At 37.8% G+C, this 27,912-nt stretch overlaps 3 protein-coding genes, 1 long non-coding RNA gene and 1 pseudogene across 4 annotated transcripts; 4 read left to right on the forward strand and 1 right to left on the reverse strand.

Moving 5' to 3' along the window:
- The window catches only part of LOC137237217 (hematopoietically-expressed homeobox protein HHEX-like), a 463,868-nt pseudogene that overhangs the window by 425,540 nt on the left and 10,416 nt on the right, over positions 1-27,912 (forward strand).
- LOC137236466 (protein transport protein Sec24C-like) lies at positions 969-2,141 on the forward strand. The gene is made up of 4 exons (XM_067759110.1): positions 969-1,028; positions 1,090-1,564; positions 1,629-1,857; positions 1,918-2,141. The coding sequence occupies exons 3-4, from the start codon at positions 1,712-1,714 to the stop codon at positions 2,084-2,086; spliced, it is 315 nt and encodes a 104-aa protein (XP_067615211.1). The 5' UTR covers positions 969-1,028; positions 1,090-1,564; positions 1,629-1,711; the 3' UTR covers positions 2,087-2,141.
- Positions 2,348-9,427, forward strand: LOC137236469 (uncharacterized). The gene is made up of 6 exons (XR_010948437.1): positions 2,348-2,548; positions 2,602-2,892; positions 2,948-3,100; positions 3,158-3,308; positions 8,784-9,168; positions 9,228-9,427. It is a non-coding gene; the product is annotated as an uncharacterized lncRNA (long non-coding RNA).
- On the forward strand, positions 13,787-15,177 carry LOC137238595 (putative nuclease HARBI1). The gene is made up of 4 exons (XM_067763768.1): positions 13,787-14,016; positions 14,071-14,485; positions 14,557-14,701; positions 14,798-15,177. Exons 1-4 carry the CDS (start codon positions 13,892-13,894, stop codon positions 15,175-15,177), a joined length of 1,065 nt encoding a protein of 354 aa, XP_067619869.1. The 5' UTR covers positions 13,787-13,891.
- Positions 15,326-16,898, reverse strand: LOC137236461 (uncharacterized). Its single transcript, XM_067759090.1, has 2 exons — positions 16,009-16,898; positions 15,326-15,952 (listed from the first exon to the last, which is right to left on the reverse strand). The coding sequence occupies exons 1-2, from the start codon at positions 16,144-16,146 to the stop codon at positions 15,422-15,424; spliced, it is 669 nt and encodes a 222-aa protein (XP_067615191.1). The 5' UTR covers positions 16,147-16,898; the 3' UTR covers positions 15,326-15,421.

A 27,912-nucleotide genomic window follows, 5' to 3' on the forward strand; every position in this document is an offset into this window, starting at 1 on the left:
CTATTATTTTTATAGGGATAGCCATGGCACAACGATACAAGGTGGCAGCATGGGACAGCTGATTTTAAGCTTTTTTTATTTGATTTGATACATCAAAATACGGTGCAGTACGATTTTGACATTTGTCTATCGAATTTACAAAAACAAAGTACATTAAATTTTTATTTATGTTTGTAGGTATGTCACCATGCTGCCACCTTGTATCGTTCCGCTATGGGGATAGCAAAATACGTCATTTTTGCGTGCAAAAAAATCCGCCATTTCTAATTCAGCAGAGACAGGTGGTGGACAATTTTTTTCAATTTTGAGAGTTTTTAGTGGAATATCTCCGGAAAGATTTAAAATTAAGAGGGAGTTCTCAAGATCACAAATATATATATTTATAGTGCGCAAACTTATAATTTAAAAGTTATTTGGTGTTAAAGTTTGCAAATTTCTATACACATTTTATATGTGTATACGTATACATATGTGGTAGCACAGCTTTGTAATATCATCAATAAAATATATATATATATATATATATATATATATATATATATGTGCATGTTGCTACAAAAGCGCGATTGATTTAATAAAAACATTTATAATAAGTAGAAACAATGCAAAAATGAAATGTGAAATATACAAAAATGCAATTTAAGTTTATCGTTGCCAATTTATATAGATATCTATGTATGTGGATTAAGGTTTTGAAAGATGTGTAAATTGTAATTTAAAGTGCCATAGAAATTTGCTAAATTTACAAACTTTAACAACAAATAACTTTTAAATTATAAGTTTGCGCACTTTAAAATATATATATTTGTGATCGGGAGAACTCCCTCTTTCATTTGATACCAAGTTTTTCCCCGAACTCGGGGGGTGCTATTCTAAAATTTTCCCAAAGTCTTTAATATACAATGATTTTTGCTGTTTATTTCGACAAAAAGTTTTGATTTGATTTTTGTGCTCATCGAAAGAATTCACAATTATATAGCACCATGCCGCAAATTATGATAAAAGGTGGTGTGTGGAGAAACACTGAGGTAAGCATTCGACGCGACTAGTTACTCTTGGCCGTTTATTAACTAAATTGATAACTTTCAGGATGAAATCCTCAAAGCAGCTGTAATGAAATATGGCAAAAACCAGTGGCACGTATTGCATCACTGCTGCACCGCAAATCTGCCAAGCAATGTAAGGCACGCTGGTACGAATAGCTTGATCCTAGCATAAAGAAGACAGAATGGTCACGGGAGGAGGATGAAAAGTTTTTGCATTTTGCCAAATTAATGCCAATACAATGGCGTACAATTGTGCCGATTATTTCAGAGGGTTAACTGGCACAAATTGTTCACACCAAATTGTTAGGTACAGGATTCGCCACGGGTAGGTTAGGTTGGCAATCACAACCCCTTGAATCATTTTGGTCGGCAGGTATGCCGCGGATATATTCTTGGCACTTGTTATTGATGGCTTTTATGATGCCACCAACACAACCTGGACAGACGCCAATGCTCAGTCAACCACCCAAGCCGGGTCAACCCCCAATACCCGGACACGTCCGGACGTCCTGGTTATAATGTATGCTAATACAACTAATAATTTACAAATTTGCTGATGATTATTTTTGTGTTATTTTCTTTATCAACCACCTGCACCTGTTACTGGTAAATATCAACAGCCGCAACAGTATGATCAAGCCCAACGCCGTTTAGATCCCGATCAGATGCCAAATCCGATAAGCGTTATCATTGAAAATCAAAATAGCGCTGGTGGTGCTTTTATTACTAATGAACAGGGTTTATTACCACCATTGGTGACCACAAAATATGTGGTAGAATATCAGGGTAACTCCTCGCCACGTTACGTTAGGTACCGATAATCGAAATTAATGTTTTGTTTGGCAATTACATTGATCTTTCTTCTTTGCAGGTCGTCTTTGTATTGCATACCTGCAACAGCTGATTTATTAAAAACAACAGCTTTGTCCATTACACTTACCGTCTCACCAATGGCACGCACGGTTGAGGGTGAATATGAGCCACCCATTGTAAATTTTGGTGAATTGGGTGCAATTAGATGTAATCGTTGCAAGGCTTAATAACAACTTGTAGATGCTGGTCGTCGTTTCCAATGTCTAATGTGTAAAGTAACAAGAGATGGTAAAAAACATCTTTCAATTTTACTTGTGTTCATTGATCCATATTTTTTCTCACCAGTGCCAACTGCATATTTCCAACATTGGGGCCATACCGGACAGCGTGTCGATAAATATGAACGTCCTGAACTTGTATTGGGTACATGAGTAGGTATTTGTGTAAAAAATGCTTGGGTACCGATAGCTCTCATGGTAAACCTCAACTCATATCCAACATCAATTCCTCGCATTCAATTGTGGCACTGTACGCACTACATTGGGTTCACGTAGTATGGACAAGCATATTGTTGATTCCAGTGGTAAAGCCACAATTTGAAATGATGGGGCAACCATTATGAAACTATTGGATATTGTGAATCCAGCCGTAAAACTCTAGTAGACATCGCCAAATTTCAAAATGCTGAGGTAAGTTTTTTGTTATATTAGAATGTGTAGAATAAAAATGTTTCTCTTATCAGGTCGGCGATGGCACCACTTCGGTAGTATTTTAAGCATGTGAAATCTTAAAACAAGTTAAGCCAGATGTTGAGGAAGTCGTGCATGCACGTATCATCATTAAAGCTATACGTAAAGCATTACAATTATGCATGCTAAAATATGACATGGCTGTACATGTAGAAGCGCCAATCAAAGGAGCAACAAAGTGCTTTATTGGAAAAATGATCTGCCACAGCAATGTCCTCCAATGTCCAAGAGTATCAGAAAATTGTTGATGCTGAATGGCGTATTCTGTAGAAAAAACTAGCTAAGTAAGGCGCCAATGTTGTGTTTTCTAAATTACCAATTGGTGATGTTGCTACACAGTATTTTGCAGATCGTGATATGTTCTGTGCTGTTCATGTACCAGAAGAAGATTGGAAACGTAGAATGAAAGCTTGTGGTGGTGCTGTTATGACTACAGCTAATGATATTAATTCAAGTGTTTTGGGTCAATGTGATTACTTTGAAGAACGTCAGGTTGGTGGTGAACGTTTCAATATTTTCCAAGGTTTGACATTAATTTCATTTTTAGAGTTTATAATTATTTAAAGGTTGCGTTAATGCTCGACCAAGTACATTGATTTTACGTGGCAGTGTTGAACAATTTTTGGAAGAAACTGAGCTTCGTTACATGATGCTATAATGCTTGTGCGGCGTACAATTAAACATAATTCTGTTGTTGCTGGTAAGTGAAAATACAAATTGAAAAAAATGTCTAATCTTAGGGCCTGTTGTTGTTGTTGTAGCAATGCTCGCCCCACCTAATAGCCGCGACCGATCACAAATTGTCATCAATATCCTCTAACGGGAGTCCAAGGAAACTTGCAGTTTCAACAGGGGTGGTCCATAAGGAAAGGGGTGTTAGAGGCGTTGCTTCCACATTACAATTGAAGAGATGGTTGGTGTCATGTGGGGACACATTGCAAGCGGGGCATACATTTTGTATGTCGGGGTTGATTCTGGATAGGTAAGAGTTTAACCTGTTACAGTATCCAGAACGAAGTTGAGCAAGAGTGACACGCGTTTCCCTGGGGAGTATGCGTTCCTCTTCCGCAAGTTTTGGATAATTTTCGTTAAGTACTGGATTCACCGGGTAATTCCCGGCATAAAGGTCCGACGCCTGTTTATGGAGTTCACCAAGGACCTGCTTGTGTTTTTTCACTTCATACGGCTGGGTTCTCAGGTGCCATATTTCCTCAAAATGCTTACGGAGATGACTCCTTAAGCCCCTAGGCGGTGCTAGTTCATCAATCAGATGTCTGTTGGGATGCTCAGGTTTCTGGGTATTCAACAGGAACTGTTTGGTCAGCATCTCATTTCTCTCCCTGATGGGGAGTATTCTCGCCTCATTATGCAGATGGTGTTCTGGGGACATAAGAAGACAGCCCGTGGCGATTTTGAGAGCAGTATTTTGGCAGGCATGTAGTTTCTTCCAGTGGGTGATTTTTAGGCTTGGCGACCATATGGGTGACGCGTAGCACGTAATCGGCTGGCTAATTGCTTTGTATGTAGTCATGAGCGTTTCTTTATCTTTTCCCCAAGTACTGCCGGCGAGGGATTTGAGGATTTTGTTACGGCTCTGAATTCTCGGAACAATTGCGGCTGCGTGCTCACCAAAATGTAGATCCTGATCAAACGTCACACCCAAGATTTTGGGGTGTAGGACAGTCGGTAGCGTAGTGCCATCGACGTGGATGTTCAAAATGGTCGACATTTGGGACGTCCATGTTGCAAATAAAGTCGCGGAAGATTTAGTCGGTGATAATGCCAGGTTTCACGAGGCGAAAAAACTGGAGAGATCAGGGAGGTAGCCGTTTATTTTATTGCATAGCGCATCGATCTTTGGGCCTGGGCCTGTGGCCATTATTGTGCAGTCATCGGCGTAGGAAACGATTGTGACTCCTTCCGGTGGTGCGACACCTCCCAGTTGAAAAGGTTGGCCGCATCCCTTAATTGTGGCAAAACAAGTCTGAAATTACAGAAAGGTTGGAGAAACTGATTGAAATTTGAGCAATTATATAAAACAGAGATGAAATCTTAGGGCCTCATTCTCTATTACGAAACGAACTTTCGATGCGGATCAGAGACGAATCGCTAGTGTATTTGCACTATGTTAAACAATGGCAACTTATCACTTGACAATTACTTTTGCCTTCCTGTTAGTTAGAAACGTAAAGACCGAACGAAAATGATAGAGAATACCATTGCTAGACGAAATCGTTTGGAGGCGAATCGTTCGTCTGAGCTATCGTTCGCAATACAGAATGAAGACTTTAAATTGTTGGGTGGGTAGGGAGGTATGGCCTGAAGGTTTAATGTGGCCACATAAATCGTTCCCGAAATGGTCGGGCTAGCACTTTAATGGTGCTGTGTTACCGGAGCGTACCGGATCTGTATCCGGCTAAAGGACCATCACATCGATAACACTCCCCAAAGCCTTCGGAGAGCAACCTTGTCGCTACAAAAACAACAACAACATTGTGTCCAAATCCCGAAAAAAAACTATAAAATTTGTGTCAGTGAAATTATTACTTTTGGTTGTTAGTTTTGAGGCATCGTCATCGAGGTCCTTCTGATCGTATATGCCGGTTCTTTTGTATTCTTTTACATGCATAAAGTGAAGTTGAAGCCTTTCTCACCCTCTCCTCCACGTTGAGCTTCCATGACAGCTTACTGTCTAGTATCATTCCTAAATATTTTGTGCAAGGTTTCTCCCGTAGGGTCGCCCCTCCTAACTTAGGCCTGGTCCAATAAGGGACCTTGTACCTCTTTGTAAACAAGGCCATATGCAACGTCATCTGCGTAAACCGTAAGTTTTTCTGGTCCCTCGTAGAATCCCCTAAGCAGTTGGTTAATGACCAGCGTCCACAGCAGAGGTGATAGCACCCTCCCTGCAGAGTGCCCCTGTCCACTAATTTCGTGGCCGCGTACAATCCCCATTGCGATGTAATCTTACTGCAGTTTAACATCAGTCGATCCATCTGGGTAAGGCTGGATGTACTTTAACGTAATTAAGACCATCAATAATCGCCCATTTAGAAAGCCACGGCAATGCTTTAGAAGACTTCTAGAGCATATTTCTTATATTCCAGGGCTTTTTCTATGCTTATTACCACCCTATGCAATGCGGTGTCTACTGACTTGCCTTTGGTGTACGCCTGTTGTGTTGTGGAGAGCAGCTTTTCATCCACGTTGGACTTTATGTACACATCTATCAGCCTCTCAAAGGTTTTGAGCAGAAATGATGTTAAGCTATTGGGTCTATAATCTTTGGGATACACGTGACCGATCTTCCCCGCCTTTGGTAGGAAAGCTACACGAGCAGTTCTCCAAGAGTGCGGTACATGATTCAGTTTATGCACCCATCGAATATTATTTTAAGCCATCCCACGACCGCCCTACTTGAAACTTGTAGCATGGCCGGACATGTACCATCTGAGCCCGGCGATTTCACCACCACTACGAGGTCCTCAGTAGTGTAATTAGGCAGCATATATGAATGCAGCTGTTTCCTTACCATTACTACAGCTTGCACCCGTCCTTCTTTTTGCGCATAATAAATGCCAAATCCGCGCGCGCTAAGTCCAGAAACCTTTCCTCCCGATGGAAGCCACGGCTCCTGGATCAGCGCGTTAGGAGGAGGAGTTCGCTCGACGCCACTTTACTGTGTTGGAGGATTATCTGTAGGACTCGCAGCACCAATGGGCTGCTTGTCCCCCTCCAGCACCTTCATCGTGACGTCGTCGTCCTCCCCTAGCCCTTTTGGTTTAGAGTGTTCGAAGCCCCCTTCAGCCTCTTGTACCTGTTGTGCCGGGTGTTCCTCTGTGCGACTCACAGCACCATCTGGCTGTTGGTCCCCTTCTAACACATTCGGGGTGACGTGGGCTACCTCCACCTGTCTTTTTTCCCTTAGGCTTTTGAGGTCCTTTTCGACTTCGCCCACGTCCAGCGTGTTAGGACTTTAATACCCGCGACTTCTTTTCCTGAGTCGCATATAAATTTTGCCGTACCTAAGGACATTTTTCCAAGCTGCGCGTACAATATATCCTCCGCCTGCTTGTTTATTTGGAAGATGTATAACTGACCTTCCTCCGTAGGCCGAGATACAGTAAGTACCTTCCAATCCTGTGTCGGTATGTTCGGATTCTGATTCTGCAAAAGTCGCAGTGTATCCTCCGACTTCATCACGCATGGTATCCATACCTTAACTTTTGGTACCTTGGGGATTTGCGCTTTATCCACCATCTCAAAGCGCACGTTCGTGCCCTGCCTTTGGAGATTTGGAACCACTTCCTCCAGCCACCGCAAGCTCGCGATATTGTCGCACGCTATCATCTTCATACCATTATACCATCCCCCGAATCAAAGGTTGGAAGGAGTTTACTTGGTTATTCCCGCACCATCTTAAGCATTAAGCTAATAAGCTCCTTTTCTACAGATCTCCACCTTTCACTAGTCATCTGTTCGAAAGTACTGCTACGATCAACCAGCGCCACAGTCAGTGACTGCTTTGCCACATCACTCATCTTCTCGGGAAAAGCCGGCGTCTTAGTGTTATTTCCCTTTGGCACCTCCGAGAAAGCCGGAGTCTTAGCTCCCTTTAGCACCTCCGAGAAAGTCGGAGTCTTAGCGTTATCTCCCTTTGGCTTATCTCCTACTTCCATAGTTGGAACTTCCCTCTGACTCGCAGCCTTCGAGGTAGTTGCTACCTCGCTATTGGGGCCCATCTGTCTTACAGCTTTGGGCCTACTTGTCTTGTCTATGGGACTGCCCTGCGTCGCGGCTCTGGGACTGGGCCCTTTCTGCCTCTTGAAAGCAGGCTTGTTGCCTTCCGCCGAACGTTGCCTTTTCATTCTGCCATTCGACGCTTCTTCTCATACCGGTTGCAGAACCGAGGGTTTCTCGCAGCAAACCTTTTGAACTGCCTTCGACCTACTTCTACCGCCTCATGAGCCCATGCCAAGCGCTCGATTTCCTCTTCTGTTGGGTCCACCACTGCTCCCAAGCGTTGTACAATTCTTAGTATTGCACGGTACTTCGAGAGAGCTCTTTGCTCCGTACCCTTCTCCACTCTTCTACTCCTTTTTCATTTGTGTGCTTCTCCAACACGGAGTTCATTGAATCAGCACTACTCTCGCTCCCCGAGTCCGACGCATCGCTTAATGCGTATTTGTCGTCCTTGGCTTGCGGCTCAGTCCTCTTCTTATCATCGTCCTTATGAAAATTAGGTCATGAGTCGTTCATCTTGGTCGTACGACTACCAGCCCGACAAGGCGGGCTCAGCGGTCCAGTATTATATACGGGGAAAGAACCGTCAGCCACAGCAGCGCCCCTTACTGTGGTAAGGCCATCAATACTTCCCGAGGTGGTCCGGTATCGGGAAGGCTCCGTTCGAATACAGCCGAATTTATCCCCTGGCTACAAATCGTCCAATAGGCACGGTCCGCATAACACCCTGGATTAGGGGGTTGGCAGTTCTTGGTCACCGACACCCCACCGCCCTCCTATGAGGCGAAACGGCGTAGATGCCAGTCCTAAACAGCTCCTCCTCATAGTCGGGCGCTATGGAGATCGGCTAAGCCCTCACACCAACGACGATTTTCGTTACAATTGCTAGTGCATGCTCTCCAAGATGTAGATCCTGATCGAAAGTCACACCCAAAATTTTAGGGTGTAAGACAGTCGGTAGGGTAATGTCATATGGTCGACATTTGGCGCGGTCGTGTTTTAAATAAGGTCACCGATGATTTGGTTGGTGACAATATCAGGTTTCGCGAGGCGACAAAACTGGAGAGATTGGGGAGATAGCTGTTTATTTTATTACAAAGCTCATCGATGTAGGAAACAATACCATAGGCATAGAAGCAATTGTGACTCCTGGTGGTAAAGGTAGCTATTGATATGTAGAAGTTAAGCAGAAGTTTGAATATGAGTTTTTTTAAGTTATAGCAAAAAAAGCGTTGAGGATTTTTAATATCTTACCAGGTACCTTCGTACATGTTTCTGAGAATGAAGAATAAAACCTATTCAAACTCAATTTTCACCAAAACAAAGCCGCTGAGACTTCGCTATACTTTAACATACAATACGTTACCCCATTTTAGCACAACTATCATTTTTTGATTTTATTAAATTTTATAAAATGTTTCTTCCTCTACAGTTCTATTTCGGTATTGGATGGTAAGTATGGCTTTCGCATTTTCTCCATCAATAACTGTGAAAAGGTCGAAGAAATCTATGCGTGTAAATCTCACTTATTATCTTGGTCGAGCGTTTCTTCAATAGCTCTCTAGTGGTGATGGTGACAGCAGAGAAACCCAACTGTTTACAAAGGTTACACTTCAAAAAGAATCAAAATATCTGCCATTGCGTCTACTGCTCAAATACCCACAGTATATGAATGAATCGATTGCACCTAATTGTCTGCCTAACGGATAGTATACATATTCATCAAATCGAAAATATTGCACCAAACGAACTGGGTCTGAATACTGAAAGAGTACACATATTCAAAATCGATGAGGAGGCTGTGATGATGGTATAGGGTGAGTTGTTGAATAACATACGAAAACCACTTTAACCCATCTATATATTTGCATTACAGCTAAAGCTTTAAAAAAAATAAATGTAAGGCGCGATAACCTCCGAAGAGATCTAAGGCCGAGCTTCTCTTCCAATTTGCGTCGTGCTCCTCTTGATTTTCCCTACAAATTGGCCGGAGGGGACCTACATGTTTTATGCCGACTCCGAACGGCATCTGCAAGGCAGATGAGTTTTCACTGAGAGCTTTTCATGGCAGAAATACACCCGGAGCGCTTGCCAAACACTGCCGAGGGGCGACCCCGCTTAGAAAAATTTTCTTCTAATTGAAAAACCTTATTTCCAAAATTTTGATGTTGCTTTGCCCGGGAGTTGAACCCAGGGCATACGGTGTGATAGGCGGAGCACGCTACCATCACACCACGGTGGCCGCTAAAGCTTTACAAACAGCAAAAATTGCTGGCGCCAAGCAATTGGAAAAGGCAGTGAAGCATTCATCACACTGTACGGATGGTGTAAAGTTAGAAACTGCTGTTGTAACAGCTGCCACCGACACAACGGGCATCTCTACTTCGCCGAGTAGCGGCTCGTCCGACTATCTACCGAAGACAGTATAATCATATCTTTTGCCAACACAGGTTAGCGATGTGCTTGCACAGGAAAAGATTTCAATTGGAAAACAAAAACCAATTAAGAGAGTTTATTTATTATTAAACTATTTACTTTTCTTTATATCAACAGGATTAATTTAAGTTGCAATATCACGTACATATATAATAAGGGATGTGATACGATTGCTGTCGGAATTAGATTTGAAACCAATCAATACTCCTGCTAAGGGTTGCAGAATTATTGCTTGAATAATTAGATTTAGAACAATAATAAGTCTGACTTAATTACAAGTCGTACATTTTTAAGTTCATCAATTACGACAGCAATCGGATTCCACGACACCTTTGAATATTCTTGATCTGAAAAAAGAGTAAACCTAATCTGAATTTCTACTAAGCTTTAAGTTGTAGATTATTTAAATAATTGGAGTTTTTTTCTAAAGCTTAAAATTATTTTCTACTCGCTTAGAAAATATTTCAATTGGAAAACAAAAACCAATAAGGCGAGTTTATTTATTATTAAAATTCTTACTTTTCTTTTTTATCAACTGTATTAATTTAAGTTACAATTTCATGTACATATATAATAAGGTATGTCGTGATACGATTGCTGTTGGAATTAGATTTGAAACCAATCAATACTCCTGCTAGGGTTGCGAAATTATTGCTTGAATAATTAGATTTAGAACAATAATAAGTCTGACTCAATTACTAGTCCTACATTTTTAAATTCATATTTTACTTTACTTTATTACTTTAAAATTCAATTACGACAGCAATCTGATTCCACGACAACTTTGAATATTCTTGATCTGGAAAAAAAGAGTAAATCGAATCTGTTGTTGAGTAAATTGATTCAAATATTTGGAGTTTTTTCTAAAGCTTAAAATTATTTTCTGCTCGCTTAGAAAAGATTTCAATTGGAAAACAAAAACCAATTAAGCGAGTTTATTTATTATTAAAGTACTTACTTCTTTTTTATATAAACTGTTTTAAGATAAGTTCCAATTTCATGTACATATATAATAATAATGAAAATAATAAATATTGAAAATTCAATTTTTTTGGTTCATATTTTATTCATATGGCTGCTCCAGGTAAAGTAAATCTGCAGGTAAAATTCATGTTATATGGCGGTTATATAAATGGTAAAACCGCAGTAAAATTGATTGTCAAATGACTCGAAAATGTAGAGTGAAATGACGGAGAATATGACCGCCATTTGACGAGCATTGTGAAGTGTGTGAGCAGCACAGTACTATGCCCACATCCTATAAGTGGGAGCGGAATGCACAATCACATAAATAGGTACGAAATGGGAAAAAAATGTAAAAATCTACTCTCGCTAGTGCAAACGTGACTAAAATTTAACAAGGGCCGCGACCGCACAATGACGGTCAAATGACTAGTCAAATGACGTGGAGCGTTTTTGCAGGGATAGAAAATCAAAATTCAACAGACTTCTAAAGGCTCCATTACTGATACTTAGCATAGACTTGACTTGACTTGAGAACTGTCACTTACAGTTCTGTTAAATGAACATTGCATGTTACTGATTACTCAAAACTTGGCAACTCTTAACTTGACTTATAAGTCTGTTGAATTTTGATTTTCTAAGTGACGTTTACATTTTGAGATGCCATTTCTTTGTTTCCATTTCCTTTTGACATTTTGTCATACAAATTGACATTTATTTAAAAATAAATTTCAACGCTGATTATGATGCCAGATTGTATCCGCCAAGTGGAGTATAATCGTGGCTAAGTTGCCAAGTTTACGCCAAGTCAAGTCAAGTCTATGCTAAGTATCAGTAATGGAGGCTTAAGTCAAGTTAAGTGTTGCTAAGTTTTGAGTAATCAGTAACATGCAATGTTCATTTAACAGAACTGTAAGTGACAGTTCTCAAGCCAAGTCAAGTCTATGCTAAGTATCAGTAATGGAGCCTTAAGGAACAGCCTGTACTAACTCACTCAGTAGTAGCTTATATATACATCAGACATCGGCATTTAGTGGCACAATTGTGCACACTCAATTCACACGTATTCTTATTCTCTTTAGTTTAGTAGTCACTGAGCATTTGGCGTATTGATGGGCGATACAGCGATTTTGAGCTATCAGTGAATATAGATATGGCTATTTTTTACAGCTATGGCGATCGCTTTCATTTATCTTTGATAAGCGAATCTACAATTATTTGTATACTTGGATATAAAAAATGAATGTTTAAGTTTGTTTACCGGAGTAGATTGAATGTTATACATTAATTTAATTTAGTATACAGAATACATGAACCAAAATCGGAATAAAAAGACAAAAATATGTACCTTTTATTGTAAACTGATGTAATGTGAAATTCTAATTTTCTGAGATGTTATGATATATATTATTAACTGGCTTACGATAATATGTTCAGTCTCGTATTACACTCAATGAGATTAAACTAGCTGAAATTGATGTCTATGTATCTTTGTTTTATAAATTTTGCTAATTGAAAATGCTTTGATTTTTAAATATAAGATGAATCAACCCGAAATAAATCTGTATATGTAACACCATAAAAACATGATTTATTCACTATATTATACTACACCGATGTATTCATAAATACTCCGTATGAATTTATTCTGAAAGTTGTATTTGGCTGCATAATATTTGTATAGTAAAGTGAATCAATTTTTAATGAAAAATACAGAGGAAAAATATACCAAATTCTTCAAGCTATTATAAAAATATTCTTTAGCAGAAAATTAGCCACCCACTTCAGTGCCCTAGAAATTAGCCGGAGAATTCAACCATATACAAACCATATGACAAAGCTTGAATTGCATTCTCCCAAAAACTTAAATTTTGAGTTAATCTGTTTTCAATAAGACGAGTGATATATGTTTCTATAATTATTTTATTTTTCCATCAAAAACACAAATTTTATGCAACTGTTAACGGCTACATTCTAGAAGTATTAACTTATGAATATAATATGAATAACAAACACATGCATTAGTTTCATGTCCGAATCAGTTTTAGCAAGCGTAAAATATGCTATTGTTTTGCTGTTTAGGCCAACGTCCCACCTTATTTCTATACCCTGTGTTTGTGATTATTTTAAATTTTTATCGTATTCTGTTTCTAGGCGCACAAGTGGACCAAAAGCTTTCTCGTATTGACCACCCATATTGGCCCAACCATCTTCATAACGCAATAGCACTTGTGATGGTTCAGTATCTATACCTGGCTTCACTAAATCCTGAAATGTTGTATCAATATTTTCCTTCCATAATTCCTCTAATTTGTTTATTTGTGCTGCTAATATTTGTCGTGCACGCCACTGCTCTTGCTCGGTAGGCACCTTAACCAACCACGGCAAAAACGAACGATCAGTTATAACAGAGAATTTAGACACAATGAGAAGGCGTTATTTTGGCATCCACTGCTTACGATCCATTTGCATGTGACACGTCTTGCACTTCACCTCTATTCCCCAAATTCATGTTAACTTAACAGGGTGCAAGACGTAACAGAAAATTCTCTTAACGATTTTCTCTGTTCGTCCGTTACCAAAAAATCTCTGATCAGAGCAAATATATTGGAAATTTGAATTCTCTGATTTTTTGTAAATAAATTATGATGATTCATTGTAAATTGACTTCGTCCATTAAGTAAGGTCTTGGGAGCCAATTATTTAATAGGGTGTTTGGCGCAGGTCTTTTTTCAACTTGTGGTTCAATGCCGCTCGTTGTTTTATTATTTATATATTGGTCCCATGAATTTGTTACATGAATGTGGGAGGAAAGGTGCCCATTTTTCCCAAAACAGCCGATTTTACCAGGCCATCAGAAAAAGGGAACAACATATCTGCTCGAATAATCAGCCCTATTCTGCATTTCGATTACGTTCCCGTTCTCCGTTACGTTCAAGTCGAAGATAGGTATTCTACACTACGGCGTAATCGAAAGAACAAGAGGAAGAGTGATCAAATTTTCGAAATCAGCTGTTTTGCGTGGAATGTGTGAAACAAGAACACAAAAGTAGAAAAATATTTATCAGAAATTGTGAAAAATTGCTAAAAATTGTGAAAAAATAGTAAAAATATTGTGAAAAAATTATAAAAAAAGAGCCAATGGAGTCGATCGCAGCAGCTTTATTGATGGAAGAGGAGGACAATGCGACACAAATGGCTGAGGCTAGGGCTGAGAGACGGAGATTGCGCGATATCTGTAATCCATTTCAGATGAGTGAAGAATTGTGAGAATCTTGTTAACCAGTGTTCAATGTTTTTATATTTGCTTTATTTTTTAGATTCAGGAAAAACTTTAGGCTAAATAAAGATGCCTTTAAATATATTTTGGATATTTTTACCCCAGAAGCACAATCAAATTCATTGACTTCGCTTACGCCACTTAACCAAGTAGTCGCCGCTCTAAGGTTTTTCGCAGAAGGTAGTTATCAGCACGGAGTTGGTAAAGATACAACCGTTTCCAAGTCATTGTCGCACTTTCTGAATGTAATGCAACGAAAGCTTTGTCATGAATGGATTAATTTTGAGCAAACAGAGGAAGAAAAATTGCAGGCAAAGCAAGTATTCTATACAAAGGCTGGATTTCCAGGGGTTATTATGTGTGTAGACGGAACACATATAAAAATAACTACGCCAAGTGAAGAAGATTTCCTGTACTACAATAGAAAAGGATTTCATAGTATCAATGCTATGATAGTGAGTATTATTTTTAATGAAGTGGAGATTTTTGCGTAAATTAATTACCTACTTTTATGAAAAATTTTAAGGTATGTGACAACGAAATGAGAATAAGAAGTATTGATGCCAGATATCCTGGATGCAACCATGACTCACACATATGGGGTTTAAGCAAAATTAATGAGTACATGAAACGGCGATATGAGGAAGGTGAAGGAAATACGTGGCTCTTAGGTATTGCTTTACTATATATATAAATAATTGTACATTTAATTAAAAATAATACAAAATTAAAAAAAAATTAATTTAAATCAATAATTTTATTGACAGGTGATGCTGGATATCCATTGCTACCTTGGGTAATGACTCCTTATCGGTCTGTTCATGAAGGAAGTCCACAAAGCAATTACAACATGCGGCACTCCAAAACCAGGAATATTGTAGAACGAACGATTGGAGTGTTGAAGAACCGTTTCCGTTGCTTATTGGGTGCTAGACAGCTGCATTACTCACCTTTAAAAGTTAGCAAGATTATAAATGTTGCTTGTGCCCTCCACAACATTTGTATTTATTATAGAGTGGAAGATTTAGATAGCTATGAATTGAACTTTGAGGGTTCTTATGAAGATCATGACACTAACGACGAGGATTATTCATCCATAGCGAATGGTATACGTAATAACATACTTGCTTCTTTTCAAAACAGATAAAGATACAAATTTATTTTCATAAAATTTCATTTTTAACTTTATTGATTCTTCATCTATTTAAACAATTATAATTAGTTAATATTTCATTGTATATGTTATGTATATTTAAATATTTCAGTCTTTTGATTATTCAGTCGTTTTACAAATATAAAAAATTAATAAAATAAAGGAATTTGTTTTTTCTTTAAGCTTAATTATTTCCTTCATAGTCAAGGTGCTCTAATTGCAGCATCTTCACTTTTATTTAAATTTTTCGCTGTAACAGCTCCTCTTTAATCCTGTTGTGTCTTTGTTGTTCTTTAAATTGTTTCGCTGCAGTCTCCGCCAAACTTTCGAGCGATTGATTCATTCGCCGCAAATATGTACACATTTTGTCCATTTTATTCAAAGAATTTTCATGGAACTTCGTGGCATTTGTATAAAATTCACTCTGAATGTATAATTGTTCTTGCAGCAAGGAAGAAGTGGTCTCCTTTACTGCTCTTCTTTCCCTGGGCTGGCTACTTGCTCTGCTAGTGGAAGGTAAATTATCATCAAAGGAACGGTTGGAAATGTCCATTTCAGACAGCTGTTCATTTTCAACCGCTACCCTTCCACCGAAATCTTGCGCACCTCGAACACCGCTTGTGCATGTTTCCAGCCCAGTTAGCCCTATAACTTTCTCCTCAAGTGGACTTATGCGTTGGATTTTACACTGACCGCCACCGGTGCCCATCATTTCCTTTTTGTTGCTAGAAAGCTTGCGTTTTATGTAGCACTTCCAATCGATCCATACCTGCAATAAATCATTGCATTTATTTTCAAACAATTAAATTCTCGGTAATCTCTTACCTTTTTCCAGGCAGTAGAATCCTTCCTTGGCGGACCAAGTGCATTTAGTGTACGCGCGACCTCCTCCCAAAACGCTTGTACCTCTTCTTTTGGGCGCTTTTGAAATCCTTGGGCGATGTCCCTCTTACTTTCCAACATTTCGGCAAGTTTCTCATATTGCCCGGGTGTTGTTGTTTTTGACCTACAAACAATAAAAAAAAAAAAACCACCAGATTAGCAAACCAACTGAAAATTTTTATTTTAAATTTATTTTGCAGTGATTAACAAATATTTAACTTACATTTTTATAAATTTTTATCTTTTAAAAGCGCTCAAAACACAAATTGAAATTTTCTACGTCAACAAATTTGCAACGGAGAAAAACGGAACTACGATCGAAATGCAGAATACACAAAATCGAACGATTCGAAGTTGGATCGAAAGAGATTGGAACACAGAATACCAAAATTGCCAAATCGAAAAAATTCCAATCCAAGTCGAAATGCAGAATAGGGCTGAATATTACCACAAATTCCCCACCTTCAACTAACTTTCGAATATCGAATTTCCATGGTGTCATCTTCCTCACCTGCAGACAATACATGTTACCGTCTTACTCCTTTACATACAATCTGATACAATTTTATAAATATCGAATTTACTCATTTCCATATTGTCTTCCTCATCTGCATACAATTTGATTTTTCCCTCTTCCTCCCTAACGCCCCTTCAGCCCATTATTGAAATCATATGGTATGTGGTTAAGTGCCTTATGCTGAGCGCACAACTTTTATTAACTCTGAGTTCGACTACCGCGTCGACTCCATGATATCTATTTATTTTGTATTTTTTCAATCAAAAATCAATAAATGTTTCTTTTTATAAGGTAAAGAAAGAAGGCAGAAAATTTGAAAAAGAGCCCGATTCACCAGGCCATCATAAAAATGAGTAGGGTTACTGGATAATATAAATTGCATTTGGCATCTCTAATGAATGCTGCTAAGTAAAAAGTACTCGGGCTATCTCCTTTGTACAACATATAAACATGTTGCCAATCCAGAAATTAACGTTAGTTATATCTTCCACGCATTCACTCACCATCACTTGATTGAAACTCATGCATTTGGCATCTCTAATGAATGCTGCGAAGTAAAAAGTACTATACGAATCATAGAGGATAATAGGGCTATCTCCTTTGTACAACATATAAATATGTTTCCAAGTTAGAAATTACCGTTAATTATATATATGTCCCACGCATTCACTCACCACTCACCACTCACTAGACTGAAACTCATGCTTATAACTGCCTGTTAGGCTACCAAATGTCACAAGCTGTTGTGGCACAACTGTGTAAGCAACTACATTGTTATACGATTTCGTGGGTTCGAATCCCGAAAAATTCTGATATTGCGCCAAAATAGCAAAATTTTGCCAATAAGCGCGTCTTCTTACAATGCAATATCAAAGCAAAATTGTTTGCAAGACATAATAATGTGCTAAAACCATTTGACAAAATCAAAAGCTAACCAAATTCAAACAATTGTTGAATTACTTTCAATTGTTAGAAATTGTTCTCAAAGCTAAAAAGGGCATTTCAAGACTATAGAAAGCTGGCATGGTAATAGGCGAACATATAAAATAGCAAATGTCGCTAAAATATGCAAGCATTTTTCCTAAGTTTCATACCCGCCTTCGCTTCATCCACAAGCACAAAACTCAAACCAGAGACAAAATCTTACATTTTGATTTTGTGTCGATTCTTATTACCAACACATTCAAACATTTCGTCCAGCCGCGTACATATAGGCCAAAACTAACACAACATTAGATTTTGGCGAGGAAATCTTACATTCCCTCCTACGTCCCATCCACAAAATCACAAACATAAGAGGAAGAACAAAAAATCGAAGTCAAACAACATATTATTTCGACTTGATTCCGCTTACTAACACATTCAAAGTTTCAGTGTGGCCTCGTACATATAGGGCAAAACTACTACACCCTAAGAGGAAAACTTCCATTCCCGCCTACTGCACCTTGTCCAAAAGCAAACTTATAGAAATTTATTCTTTCAAAGACATTGGTAAAAATCCAATAAATCTTGCTTGTCTTCAAAGTGTAAGAAGAGTAAAGAGTAAAGAAAGAAGAATATTGGACAAGAAACATTTTTATATTACCAGGCACTCATAAAAATTGGCGCGTGTGTGAAATGTATGAAAATAGTATTTTGGCTTTCGTAAGCACACATGCCATTCCTTTTACGCATGAGACTATACCACACAAAACTTCATATTTCCATTTCTTTTCTGATATTTCGAAGTTTCTAATGAGGAGAAAAAATCTTCTTTTTCTTTGTCACCGCCTTCACCTGACCAACAAACAAAATAACAAAAGCGAAATTTTGAAGTCGTTCGCACTTGCAAGCGCAATGTATTTGAAATTATGCATGGTCAGTTGATAAGGTCCGAACAGAGAATTAATAAGCTGAAAATAAGAGGTAATCAAAGATTTTAAACGCAAAATAGTCAAAAAGGGAAAAAATTGCCAAAAATCGGCGGAATTTTCTATGAACTTGACATTTGCACTTTGGTAGGGTAGAATTAAAAGGGGTATAAAACTGTATGCTTGAAATATTATTTCAAATTACAGAAAAAAATTCAAACTTAATAAATATAATTAACAAAACTAAAATTTTTCATACATTTATATTTTTATTTATATTTTTTTTTATATTTTTTTTTTATTTACATATGCTTAACAAAAATATTTTAAAGAAGCCTGAAACACGAAAAGAGAAAATAAGATACAAAACAATTAGAAAAGGGGATTTAATAATAATTATTTAAAAACCTGAAAGGAAAAGAAGAATAATTCATAAAGCAGCTGAAGAGAAAACAAAAATTATTAAAAATCTGAAAAGAAAAAAGGAAAAATTAATTAAAAACATTTAATCACTTGAATGAAAATTGGTATAAATAGACACGATTTACGAATTCGCCAGACTCTTAATGGCGAATTCTCTCAGGATATAATCAATTAAGATTAAATCATTTCTCAGAGAAGCAAAAGTGCATATTCTCTGATTTTTTCACCTGGTTTACAAAAACGACTAATATAATCGATTTTGAAAACCTAGGCTCGTGTGTCAAATGTTTAGATTTTTAAAAGGTAAACACGATTTGCGAGTTCGCCTAACACTTAAAAGCGAACTCTCACACGATGCATCAATGATGAATACATCATTTTCACCTGACACCAACTCGTCTAGGCTCGTGTTAGCTGAAAAAAGAAAATAATTCATAATATTAATAAATGTTTTTAAAATTGATTTTATTATCACAAATGAAATAAATAAAAATTAATTTTTTATACCAAATCTACGAAACTTATTAAATCTACATCTACGAAATTTATTTAAATCTACATCTACGAAATATATTTACATCTAAATTTACGAAATTTATTTAAATCTACATCTACGAAATATACGTGTTAAGAAAATAATCTGAAAAGAAAAGAAAAAAATGTATCAGTATTTCCATTAAACATTTAAATATACATTTTACTTACTATCCGATTGTCCCTAGCAACTACTACTGTCAATTGCGCTTGGCTATGGATGAGCTAAATTTTCCTAGGTTGAGCATTTAGTCGTTTTAATTTATTGCTTTTATGGCGCTCTCGAGTGGTAATCAAGTCATCTCTAGCCATCCATCTCGCATTTTTAAATAATAAAACAACAACTAATGAATCTAATAGTTGCTTACGGTGTTCCAAACAAGGCCCAGCTTCCGAAAACCAATTTGGAAACTCGTGTTCGGTCAAAGTGGTCAAAATGTCAACTATATTTTCTTTTAAACTAGGGTAATGAGATCTCTGGCTAAATATTTGTTTATACCAGAACATTTGGCGATGACATACTTCGAATACATCATCGCTTGGGTTCACTAACAATAATCTCTCATTCCCTTTATAATTTTTTGACCGAATAAGAGCTTCCGAATCGGAGTTCAAGTCGCAATATGGTTTTACCGTAGCTTTGGAACAATTATCGCAATTCAGTTTGTTAAATAAAGTATTACAAATGGTATATCCTGTGTAGTACCTCTGAACTTGAATTTCCCCTGGAATAACTTCTTCCTCATCTTCTAATGTGAGTGGGGAAAAATTCCCTAACGCTGGTATGACACTAAGAGGATATGCCTCTTCCTCTTCATAATCAAGAAGTTCCTCTTCTTCTTCAAGAAGGTCGTCTTCATCAACTTCTTTTGATTCATCAGCTTGATCCGTTGGATCAGCGACCTCGGTCAAAACAACTTGTTCATTTACCTGGAATAGTTCATCACCAGCGTCTTCTTGAAGTGTATTCCATTCTAAATCCAAGTCTTCATCGTCTTCACAGTTATTACCTTTGTTTTTGTTATCAAATCTATATCTTAAAATGCGCATTGTAACCAAACGAGCAACTATATATTGGATATCATGCGCAGATGGATGGGTATTGATGCCTTGACTAGCTCGAACTTTATCAAAAAGGTTTTCAAGCGCATCTTGATTCAATTTACCCAATAATATATATTCAACCTTCGGGTAATCTTCAAAAATATCGCTAGATAAACTTATCATAGCTCTAATGGTTAAAATTAATCCCTCGAAGCATGTCACTTTATCATTGGGATTTACAATTGCCTCAAGATATTCGACGTGATCCATCAATCTTTTAACTTTCAAATTATTTTTCCTATTCATAGGCCATTTAATCGGGTTATTACTTGAAATTTTTTTGCAATTAAGCTCATCGAAAATGTCGTTCATTCGTTTTACGAAAATCTGAGTTGGAATGGCATTATTTAAAACGAAAGAATCATCCGAAAAAAGGCCCTTCTTCCATGCCATGTCAATGCCAGCTGCGACGGAATTACTAAGGACTTGTGTCGCCCGAGACACACTCATCTTTTCAAAACAATTCGGATCTATATGGGTAGAAGTTAGTTTTGGGCATATTTTAAAATTTGAATTTTTTTTGTCTCCTCATATAACTTCCGAATGACAGCGAAGCTGGCTAATCCGTTTCCAGTAACGAGATTGTACTTATGTAAATTATTTCGTACAGATTTTATCAGATGACAATAGTCATACATGAAATAAATTTTTTTTCCTTTTACAAAAATAAACGGATGATCCCTTGTGACATTCAGACCTTGGTACATTGAAACATTCGTCTTTGCCTGGTCACAATTTACTGCTTTAAGAGATAGACCTACATCCTCAACCGCTTGAATATTTTCAAATAAAATTTCATGCAATTCTTCTACCTTTAGACCATTTTTGACAGTGTAATATGATAAAACATATTTCCAATGAGAAGTTATGCCTTTGACCATGAAGAAGCAGCACTTGTCTGCAACTTGCTGCTTTCTTCTATTATTGCCAAGGTCAACAAAGCCATCAATTAGATCTCTATCTTTTGTTCTGTTGTATACGAGATCCTTTTTGATCGAAATTTCGTCAAAAAGTATTTCACAAACTTTTTCATCTGCAGACATCCCGCGTACAACCGTCTTCAAATTGGAAATAATGTTACTATCAACGCCTGGTACTACATATTTTATTGGTCGCCACGAGAGAAGAGTTTTTTTGTGAGGCAATGCAAAATTTAAGTCATCGCGGAGGAAGTTGTAGGCCTTTGTGGACATATAATTAATATTTTGTGCCAAGGTCTTACTTTCTGCATTTGGATATGAAAACGTAGTGTCGACTATCATTCTTGCGAATGTAATAGCGTCAGCACTAGCGTTTTCTGAAGGTATAATAGCCGTTTCAAGTACTTTTTTCAAATCCTGAACTTCTTTTTCTAACTCTAAAATGCGTTTGTAACGTTGTACGTCTTTTTTCAGATACATCTGAAAAACTTTCGCCATAAGTTCAGGATGTTGAAAAATGTCTATGTCATCTCCTACCAACTCAGACGAATGCCCGTGCCCGCGCTTTGCCCAGAGGTCAGAAAATTTTTCGAACTCCTGAAGGGTAATGTCCGGTCTTTCATCCGACAATACAAATGTGCCTTCAGGCATTTCATTAGGATTTTCGCAATTCTCCGAAATGCCTGAACAGCTACTAAAATCATTTGCTTCCAAATGATATTTGGGAAAAGCACCCTTCAGGACTCTATTCTTTGCAAGATATTTGCTGTCAAAGTGACGTTCGCAAATGCTCAACGTTTTTCTGTTTTTAAAAGGGACATTTAAGCAACATGCCGTCGCCCACGAATTGAAAGCAGCCTCGTCGCTAGGGAACGAATAAAGGACACAGCTTTCGTCCTTTGCGCAGGACCCTATACAGCATTTTCTGGCCCGTTTTCGTGGCTCCGCAATTGGAGTTGAAGAAACGGGCGCAGAAAAAGTGGTTGCATAGCACATCGGCTCCTCATCGGCGACCTCGGCAATCGGGGCAGCAACCGTAGCATCTATATAGAAAATGCCATAATTTAGTTGCTTTTCCCAATTAAAAATTGTATAAAAAAATCAATAAATTTAACAAAAAAAAAAAAATGCCGCTCAAAATATTTGATAAAAAAAACTTTAGAAAATAGAATAATAAAAAATTATTTTATAAAAAACCAATAAATTTAACAAAATAATGCCGCTAAAAATCTTTGATAAAAAAAAAACTATAGAAAATAAAAATTAAAAACAGAAATCATGTTAGTAAAATAAATGAAAATAAAATTATAATAAAACATAAAACAACATAAGCAAATAAACCAAAAATTTAATAAAAGGAATTAGAAAAAAATTATAATAAAATGAATTTAAAAAAACTTGAATATAAAAGGATACAATATAATAAAACAAAATAGCAGACACAAAATAAACCAAAAAAGAATAATAATTAAATTTATTTCAAAAATATATTTATTTATATAAAAATATTTTTAAAAAGTAAGTTTACAGAAATAGATATTAAGCTTATAAAACGCTGATTTCGTTAGAAGCTGAAAAATGTAAGCTTACATAAAATTTTAAAAGAAAGCAATACATTTGATTTTTTTTTTGTAAAACTAAATCATTAACAAACATTCGGTCTCAACGCTTACAAAAGAAAATTTAAATTTATTTACTATTGAAAGCATTTATACTTCGCCTATTTTGTAAACTTACTTAAAGGTATTTCCAATAACATTTACAGAATTTTCTGTTCGGTATAGAAAATACACACATCACACGCACATACATATTTTTTTAACTCCTTTACACCACTTTCACACAATTAAACCATTATTTTTACTTACCAATGTATGGCACAGCATCCTCCCTCAGGCGGTTGCCTTTATGATGAAGGTCCCGGTCTGCAAAGTGTGCCCGGCACACATAATAATTCCATTTAGGAATATGGGCGTCAAGGGCAATGCCCAAAGCCGCCCTCCACTTCTTGTCTTGAGAAGGCTTTACCGGCCAACGGAAGACCGGCAAAACCTTCTCGGTGTTTACACACCCACCAACAACACAATTGCGTACGCGCGACATCGTAATTAATTTATTTAATTATATTTAACCACGAGTAACTTTTATGTCGATCGCGTCAACCGCACTTTGAAGAAAACTTTTTGGAATGAGCAAAATAACATCGGCTTTTGCTTATCGAAAATTCATAATTCGATATGTTAACGGGACTTTCCAGCAATAAAAAAAAAAAAAGTAAACAAGCTGTATTGAGGTTCGAACCTTAAACACCTATAGCCTTAAACTAGTGCCTAACAGGTGCGCCAAACGTACTATAAGTTTCACGTTGTCTTATCTGTTACTTAGACCGTATATACTTATTTGCAACGTCATAAGGCTATTTTCAACCCTCCATTTACCATTGAAATTAAGCTTATTTTACCTTTTTCAAGATTTCTAAATTATATTAATTAAATTCAAATTCATATTAAATTATAAAACAAGCAAATATATTGCTAAAAGTAATAAAATTTAAATTTAATTAATCCTACTAAATACCTATATTCCTACAAAGAAATCATATTAAGAGAAAATCCAAAGAATTTAACACTAGCTGAAACTGTTGACAGAGAATTTTCTGCTGTTAACTGGTTAACATTGAAATTGGATTGTGTGTGGTGAAGTGCAAGACGTGTTCACATGCAAAAAAGTTGGAATCTAGCAAAAACGCCTTCTCATTGTGTCTAAATTCTCTGGTATTGATGTGTGAACCTTCAGTGCTCATTTCAAGCAATACTTGGGCTTGATTTAAGAATTTTCGTTCTCACGCTTCGAGAACGATTTGTGGTCGATTTAAAATTTTTCGGTCTCAATTCAAGAACGGTTTGTTCTTGATCTTTGTTGGAGGGGGTGGGGGGATGGAGAGGGAAGGTGATTTTTCCAATTAGTACTCTTTTATTTATTTTTATTAATAATTTTTTTGTAATTAATAAAAAATATTAATAACAAAAAAGCTATTATTAAAGACCAAAAGATGAAAAAACGCATAATATGCATTTTTTCATGTCTTTCTCTTATTGAGAAATTGTTCATTTTATTGATGCAATCTGAATATATACTTAAAACATTTAAAAACAAGTTTGAGAATTAGCTGTACATATATGAGTGGAACTGAACGAAAAATAAGAGTTAAAAAAATAGAATATAAAAAAATTGTTTTAAAAAACTTCAGAGTTTGGCGGTGATCGAACTCGAGCCACACGATTACAACCGCAACATCGTAGCCGCTGAGCCACTGCAACTGCTTGATAGATTGTGCCAAATGTTGTATTTAACATTTTAGTGCACACGAATTATACCGTTTCTTTTTTCTTGAACTTAATTTAAGAACATTGTTCTTAATTTAAGAACATTGTTCTCATTACTAGAACATTTGTTCATATTTTAAGACCAGCCGTTCTGTTTTCAAGAAAATGGTTGTCAGTTCAAGAACAAGGTTGTTGTTTTGAGAACAGGTCGTTCGTTTTTCAAGAACAAATAAGTAAGAACATGAAAAGCTTGAAATGAGTCCGGTGGTGCTGGATTTTAGAACGGCGTTTTTCTCTGAGTGTACATCTGAGTATAATGCGTATTGAAATTTAGTGGGACAAAATTCATGCGTAGCAATTTCAGAGGTGTATTTAAAGTTTGTCGCTTAGCAGTCCATATAAAGTTTAAGCGTAGGTAGGTAGGTTGAACTGGCCGGTCCTTGAGGACCTCACATAGACTGATTGAGTCCGTAGTGTTACCAGAAGTTTGTTTTAACGACCAAACTGAAAAACCCTATCAAAAACCAGGACCTATGTTATAAAATAACTCCGTCCTCTTGGCAAATACTAGAAGCTCCTAGGACTTAAGCCACTTGCTGCTTCTAGATCTGACAGCTGTATCACTCCTAATAACTGGAGTCTTAGCCTGGCAAGTGCAGGGCACGAGCACAGAACGTGCTCGATCGTTTCCTCCTCCAACCCGCACTTCCTACATCTGCTATCACTGACCAAGCCTAGTTTAAAGGCATGTGACGCCAGAAGGCAGTGTCTAGTCAGAATACCCGTCATGAGTCTACAGTCCTCTCTTTTTAATAATAGGAGCAACTGTGTTAGTCTAAGGTTGTAAGACCTACACATAATCTTCGACACTTTACAGCCCCGCGCTTGAACCCACGCCTTTCCCGCTTGGTCGATCATGTGCACCTCTCGCCTTCGCTTAATCTCGCCCAATCTAATTGGGACATCTACGGAGCAAGCTTCAAGGGATGCGCCCTTTTTAGCTAGTTCGTCCGCTTTTTCATTCCCATCTATTCCCATATGCCCTATGACCCAATATAGATGTATGCTTCTCCCTGTCCCGATTCTCTCCAGAGACTGCTTACACTCTAACACGCATTTAGATGCTGTGCTATGCGAGATTATTGCCTTAATTGCTGCTTGACTGTCAATATAAAAGTTAACACAGTTGCAGCTTAAGCTATTCTCTTCCAGGGTTTCTACTGCTTTGGTTACGGCTAATATTTCCGCTTGGAAAACGCTACAGTAATCCGGCAGCCTGTAGGATCTGCTTATTTCCGGATCAGCGCAGTATACCGCAGACCCTACTCCTTCCACTACTTTGGAACCATCGGTGTACACATGTATCGCCTCGTCCGCCATTTGCGCACCCTTGCGCCAACCGTCCACCTCTATTGTGGCCTTAAGATCTCCCTCGAAGCGCAGATAGGGAATCATGTAGTCTTGTGATTGATGACGCTATACTACTATGGCCATATGGTCGGCGCTCAAGCTGCCCCGAAGCACCGAGCCTGGTTGCGGTCGTTAACGCTTTGTTCTTTGCTACCAGGTCTACAAATGGGATGTACAAAATGGCATACAGTGCAGCCGTCGGGGTTGTTTTCAGGGCTCCCGTAATGCTAAGCATCGATAGTCTGCATACCCCCTCTAATTTTTTGAGGTATGTTGTTTTTTTGTGTGGCTTTCCACCAAACAAGAACTCCATAGTATAGAATAGGGCTTACAATCGCTGTAAAAACCCAATGAGAAAGAGAGGGCGATAGGCCCCACGTACACCCCAGCATTCTTTTACATGCGTAGAGTGCCGTTGAGGCCTTCTTGACCCTCTCCTCCACGTTGAGCTTCCATGACAGCTTACTGTCTAGGATGATTCCTAAATATTTTGTGCAAGGTTTCTCCTGTAAGGTCACCCCTCCTAACTTAGGCCTGGTCCAATTTGGGACATTGTACCTATTTTTAAACAAGACCATATCCGTCTCCTCCGCATTGACTTTCAACCCGACATTAGATCCCCAGGTATGCATATCGCGAAGCGCCCGATCCATCAAAGAACTAATCGTTGGAAGGCACTTTCCACTTATGACAATTGCAACGTCATCTGCGTAAGCCGTAAGTTTTACGGGTCCCTCATCGAATTGCCTGAACAGTTGGTTGATAACCAGCGTCCACAGCAGAGGTGATAGCACCCCTCCCTGCGGCGTGCCCCTGTCCACTGATTTCGTGGCCTCGTACAATCCCCATTGTGATGTAATCTTTCTGCAATTTAACATGCAGCCGATCTATCTGATTAAGACAGGATGTACTTTAATGTAATTAAGACCATCCATAATCGCCCATTTTGCAACGTTATTGAAAGCCCCGGCAATGTCCAAGAAGACTCCTAGAGCATACTCCTTATATTCCAGGGATTTCTCTATGCTTATTACCACCCTATGCAATGCGGTGTCTATCGACTTGCCTTTGGTGTACGCATGCTGTGTTGTGGAGAGCAGCTTTTCATCGACGTTGGACTTTATGTACACATCTATCAGCCTCTCTAAGGTTTTGAGCAGAAATGATGTTAAGCTAATGGGTCTATAGTCTTTGGAATACATGTGACCGATCTTCCCCGCCTTTGGTAGAAAAGCTACACGAGCAGTTCTCCAAGAGTGCGGTACATGATTCAGTCGTATGCACCCATCGAATATTATTTTAAGCCATTCCACGACCGCCCTACTTGAGACTTGTAGCATGGCCGGGAATATACCATCTGGGCCCGGCGATTTAAACTTAGAAAACATCTTCACTGCCCACTAGATCTTGGTATCGGTCACCAAGCCCGGCACTACATAGAATTAGTGTAGAGGGTGAAACATAAACACATATTTCAGTTACATCTGAGTATAATGCGTATTGAAATTTAGTGGGACAAAATTTATGCGCAGCAATTTCAGAGGTGTATTTAAAGTTTGTCGCTTAGCAGTCCATATAAAGTTTAAGCGTAAACGTATAGAGAAGTAAAAAAAAAACACAGCTAATATTACCAATTACTACCAATATACTACACTCTAAACCGAAAATCGTAAATTTACTACCAAAATGGTAGGCAACACTTTAACCACTATATATGTGTAATATTACACATCTTTATTTTTACAAATTTCTTGTTGAATTTA

This window comes from Eurosta solidaginis, chromosome 1 (genome assembly GCF_040869045.1).
Source record: "Eurosta solidaginis isolate ZX-2024a chromosome 1, ASM4086904v1, whole genome shotgun sequence".
In the NCBI taxonomy this organism is placed as follows: domain Eukaryota; kingdom Metazoa; phylum Arthropoda; class Insecta; order Diptera; family Tephritidae; genus Eurosta; species Eurosta solidaginis.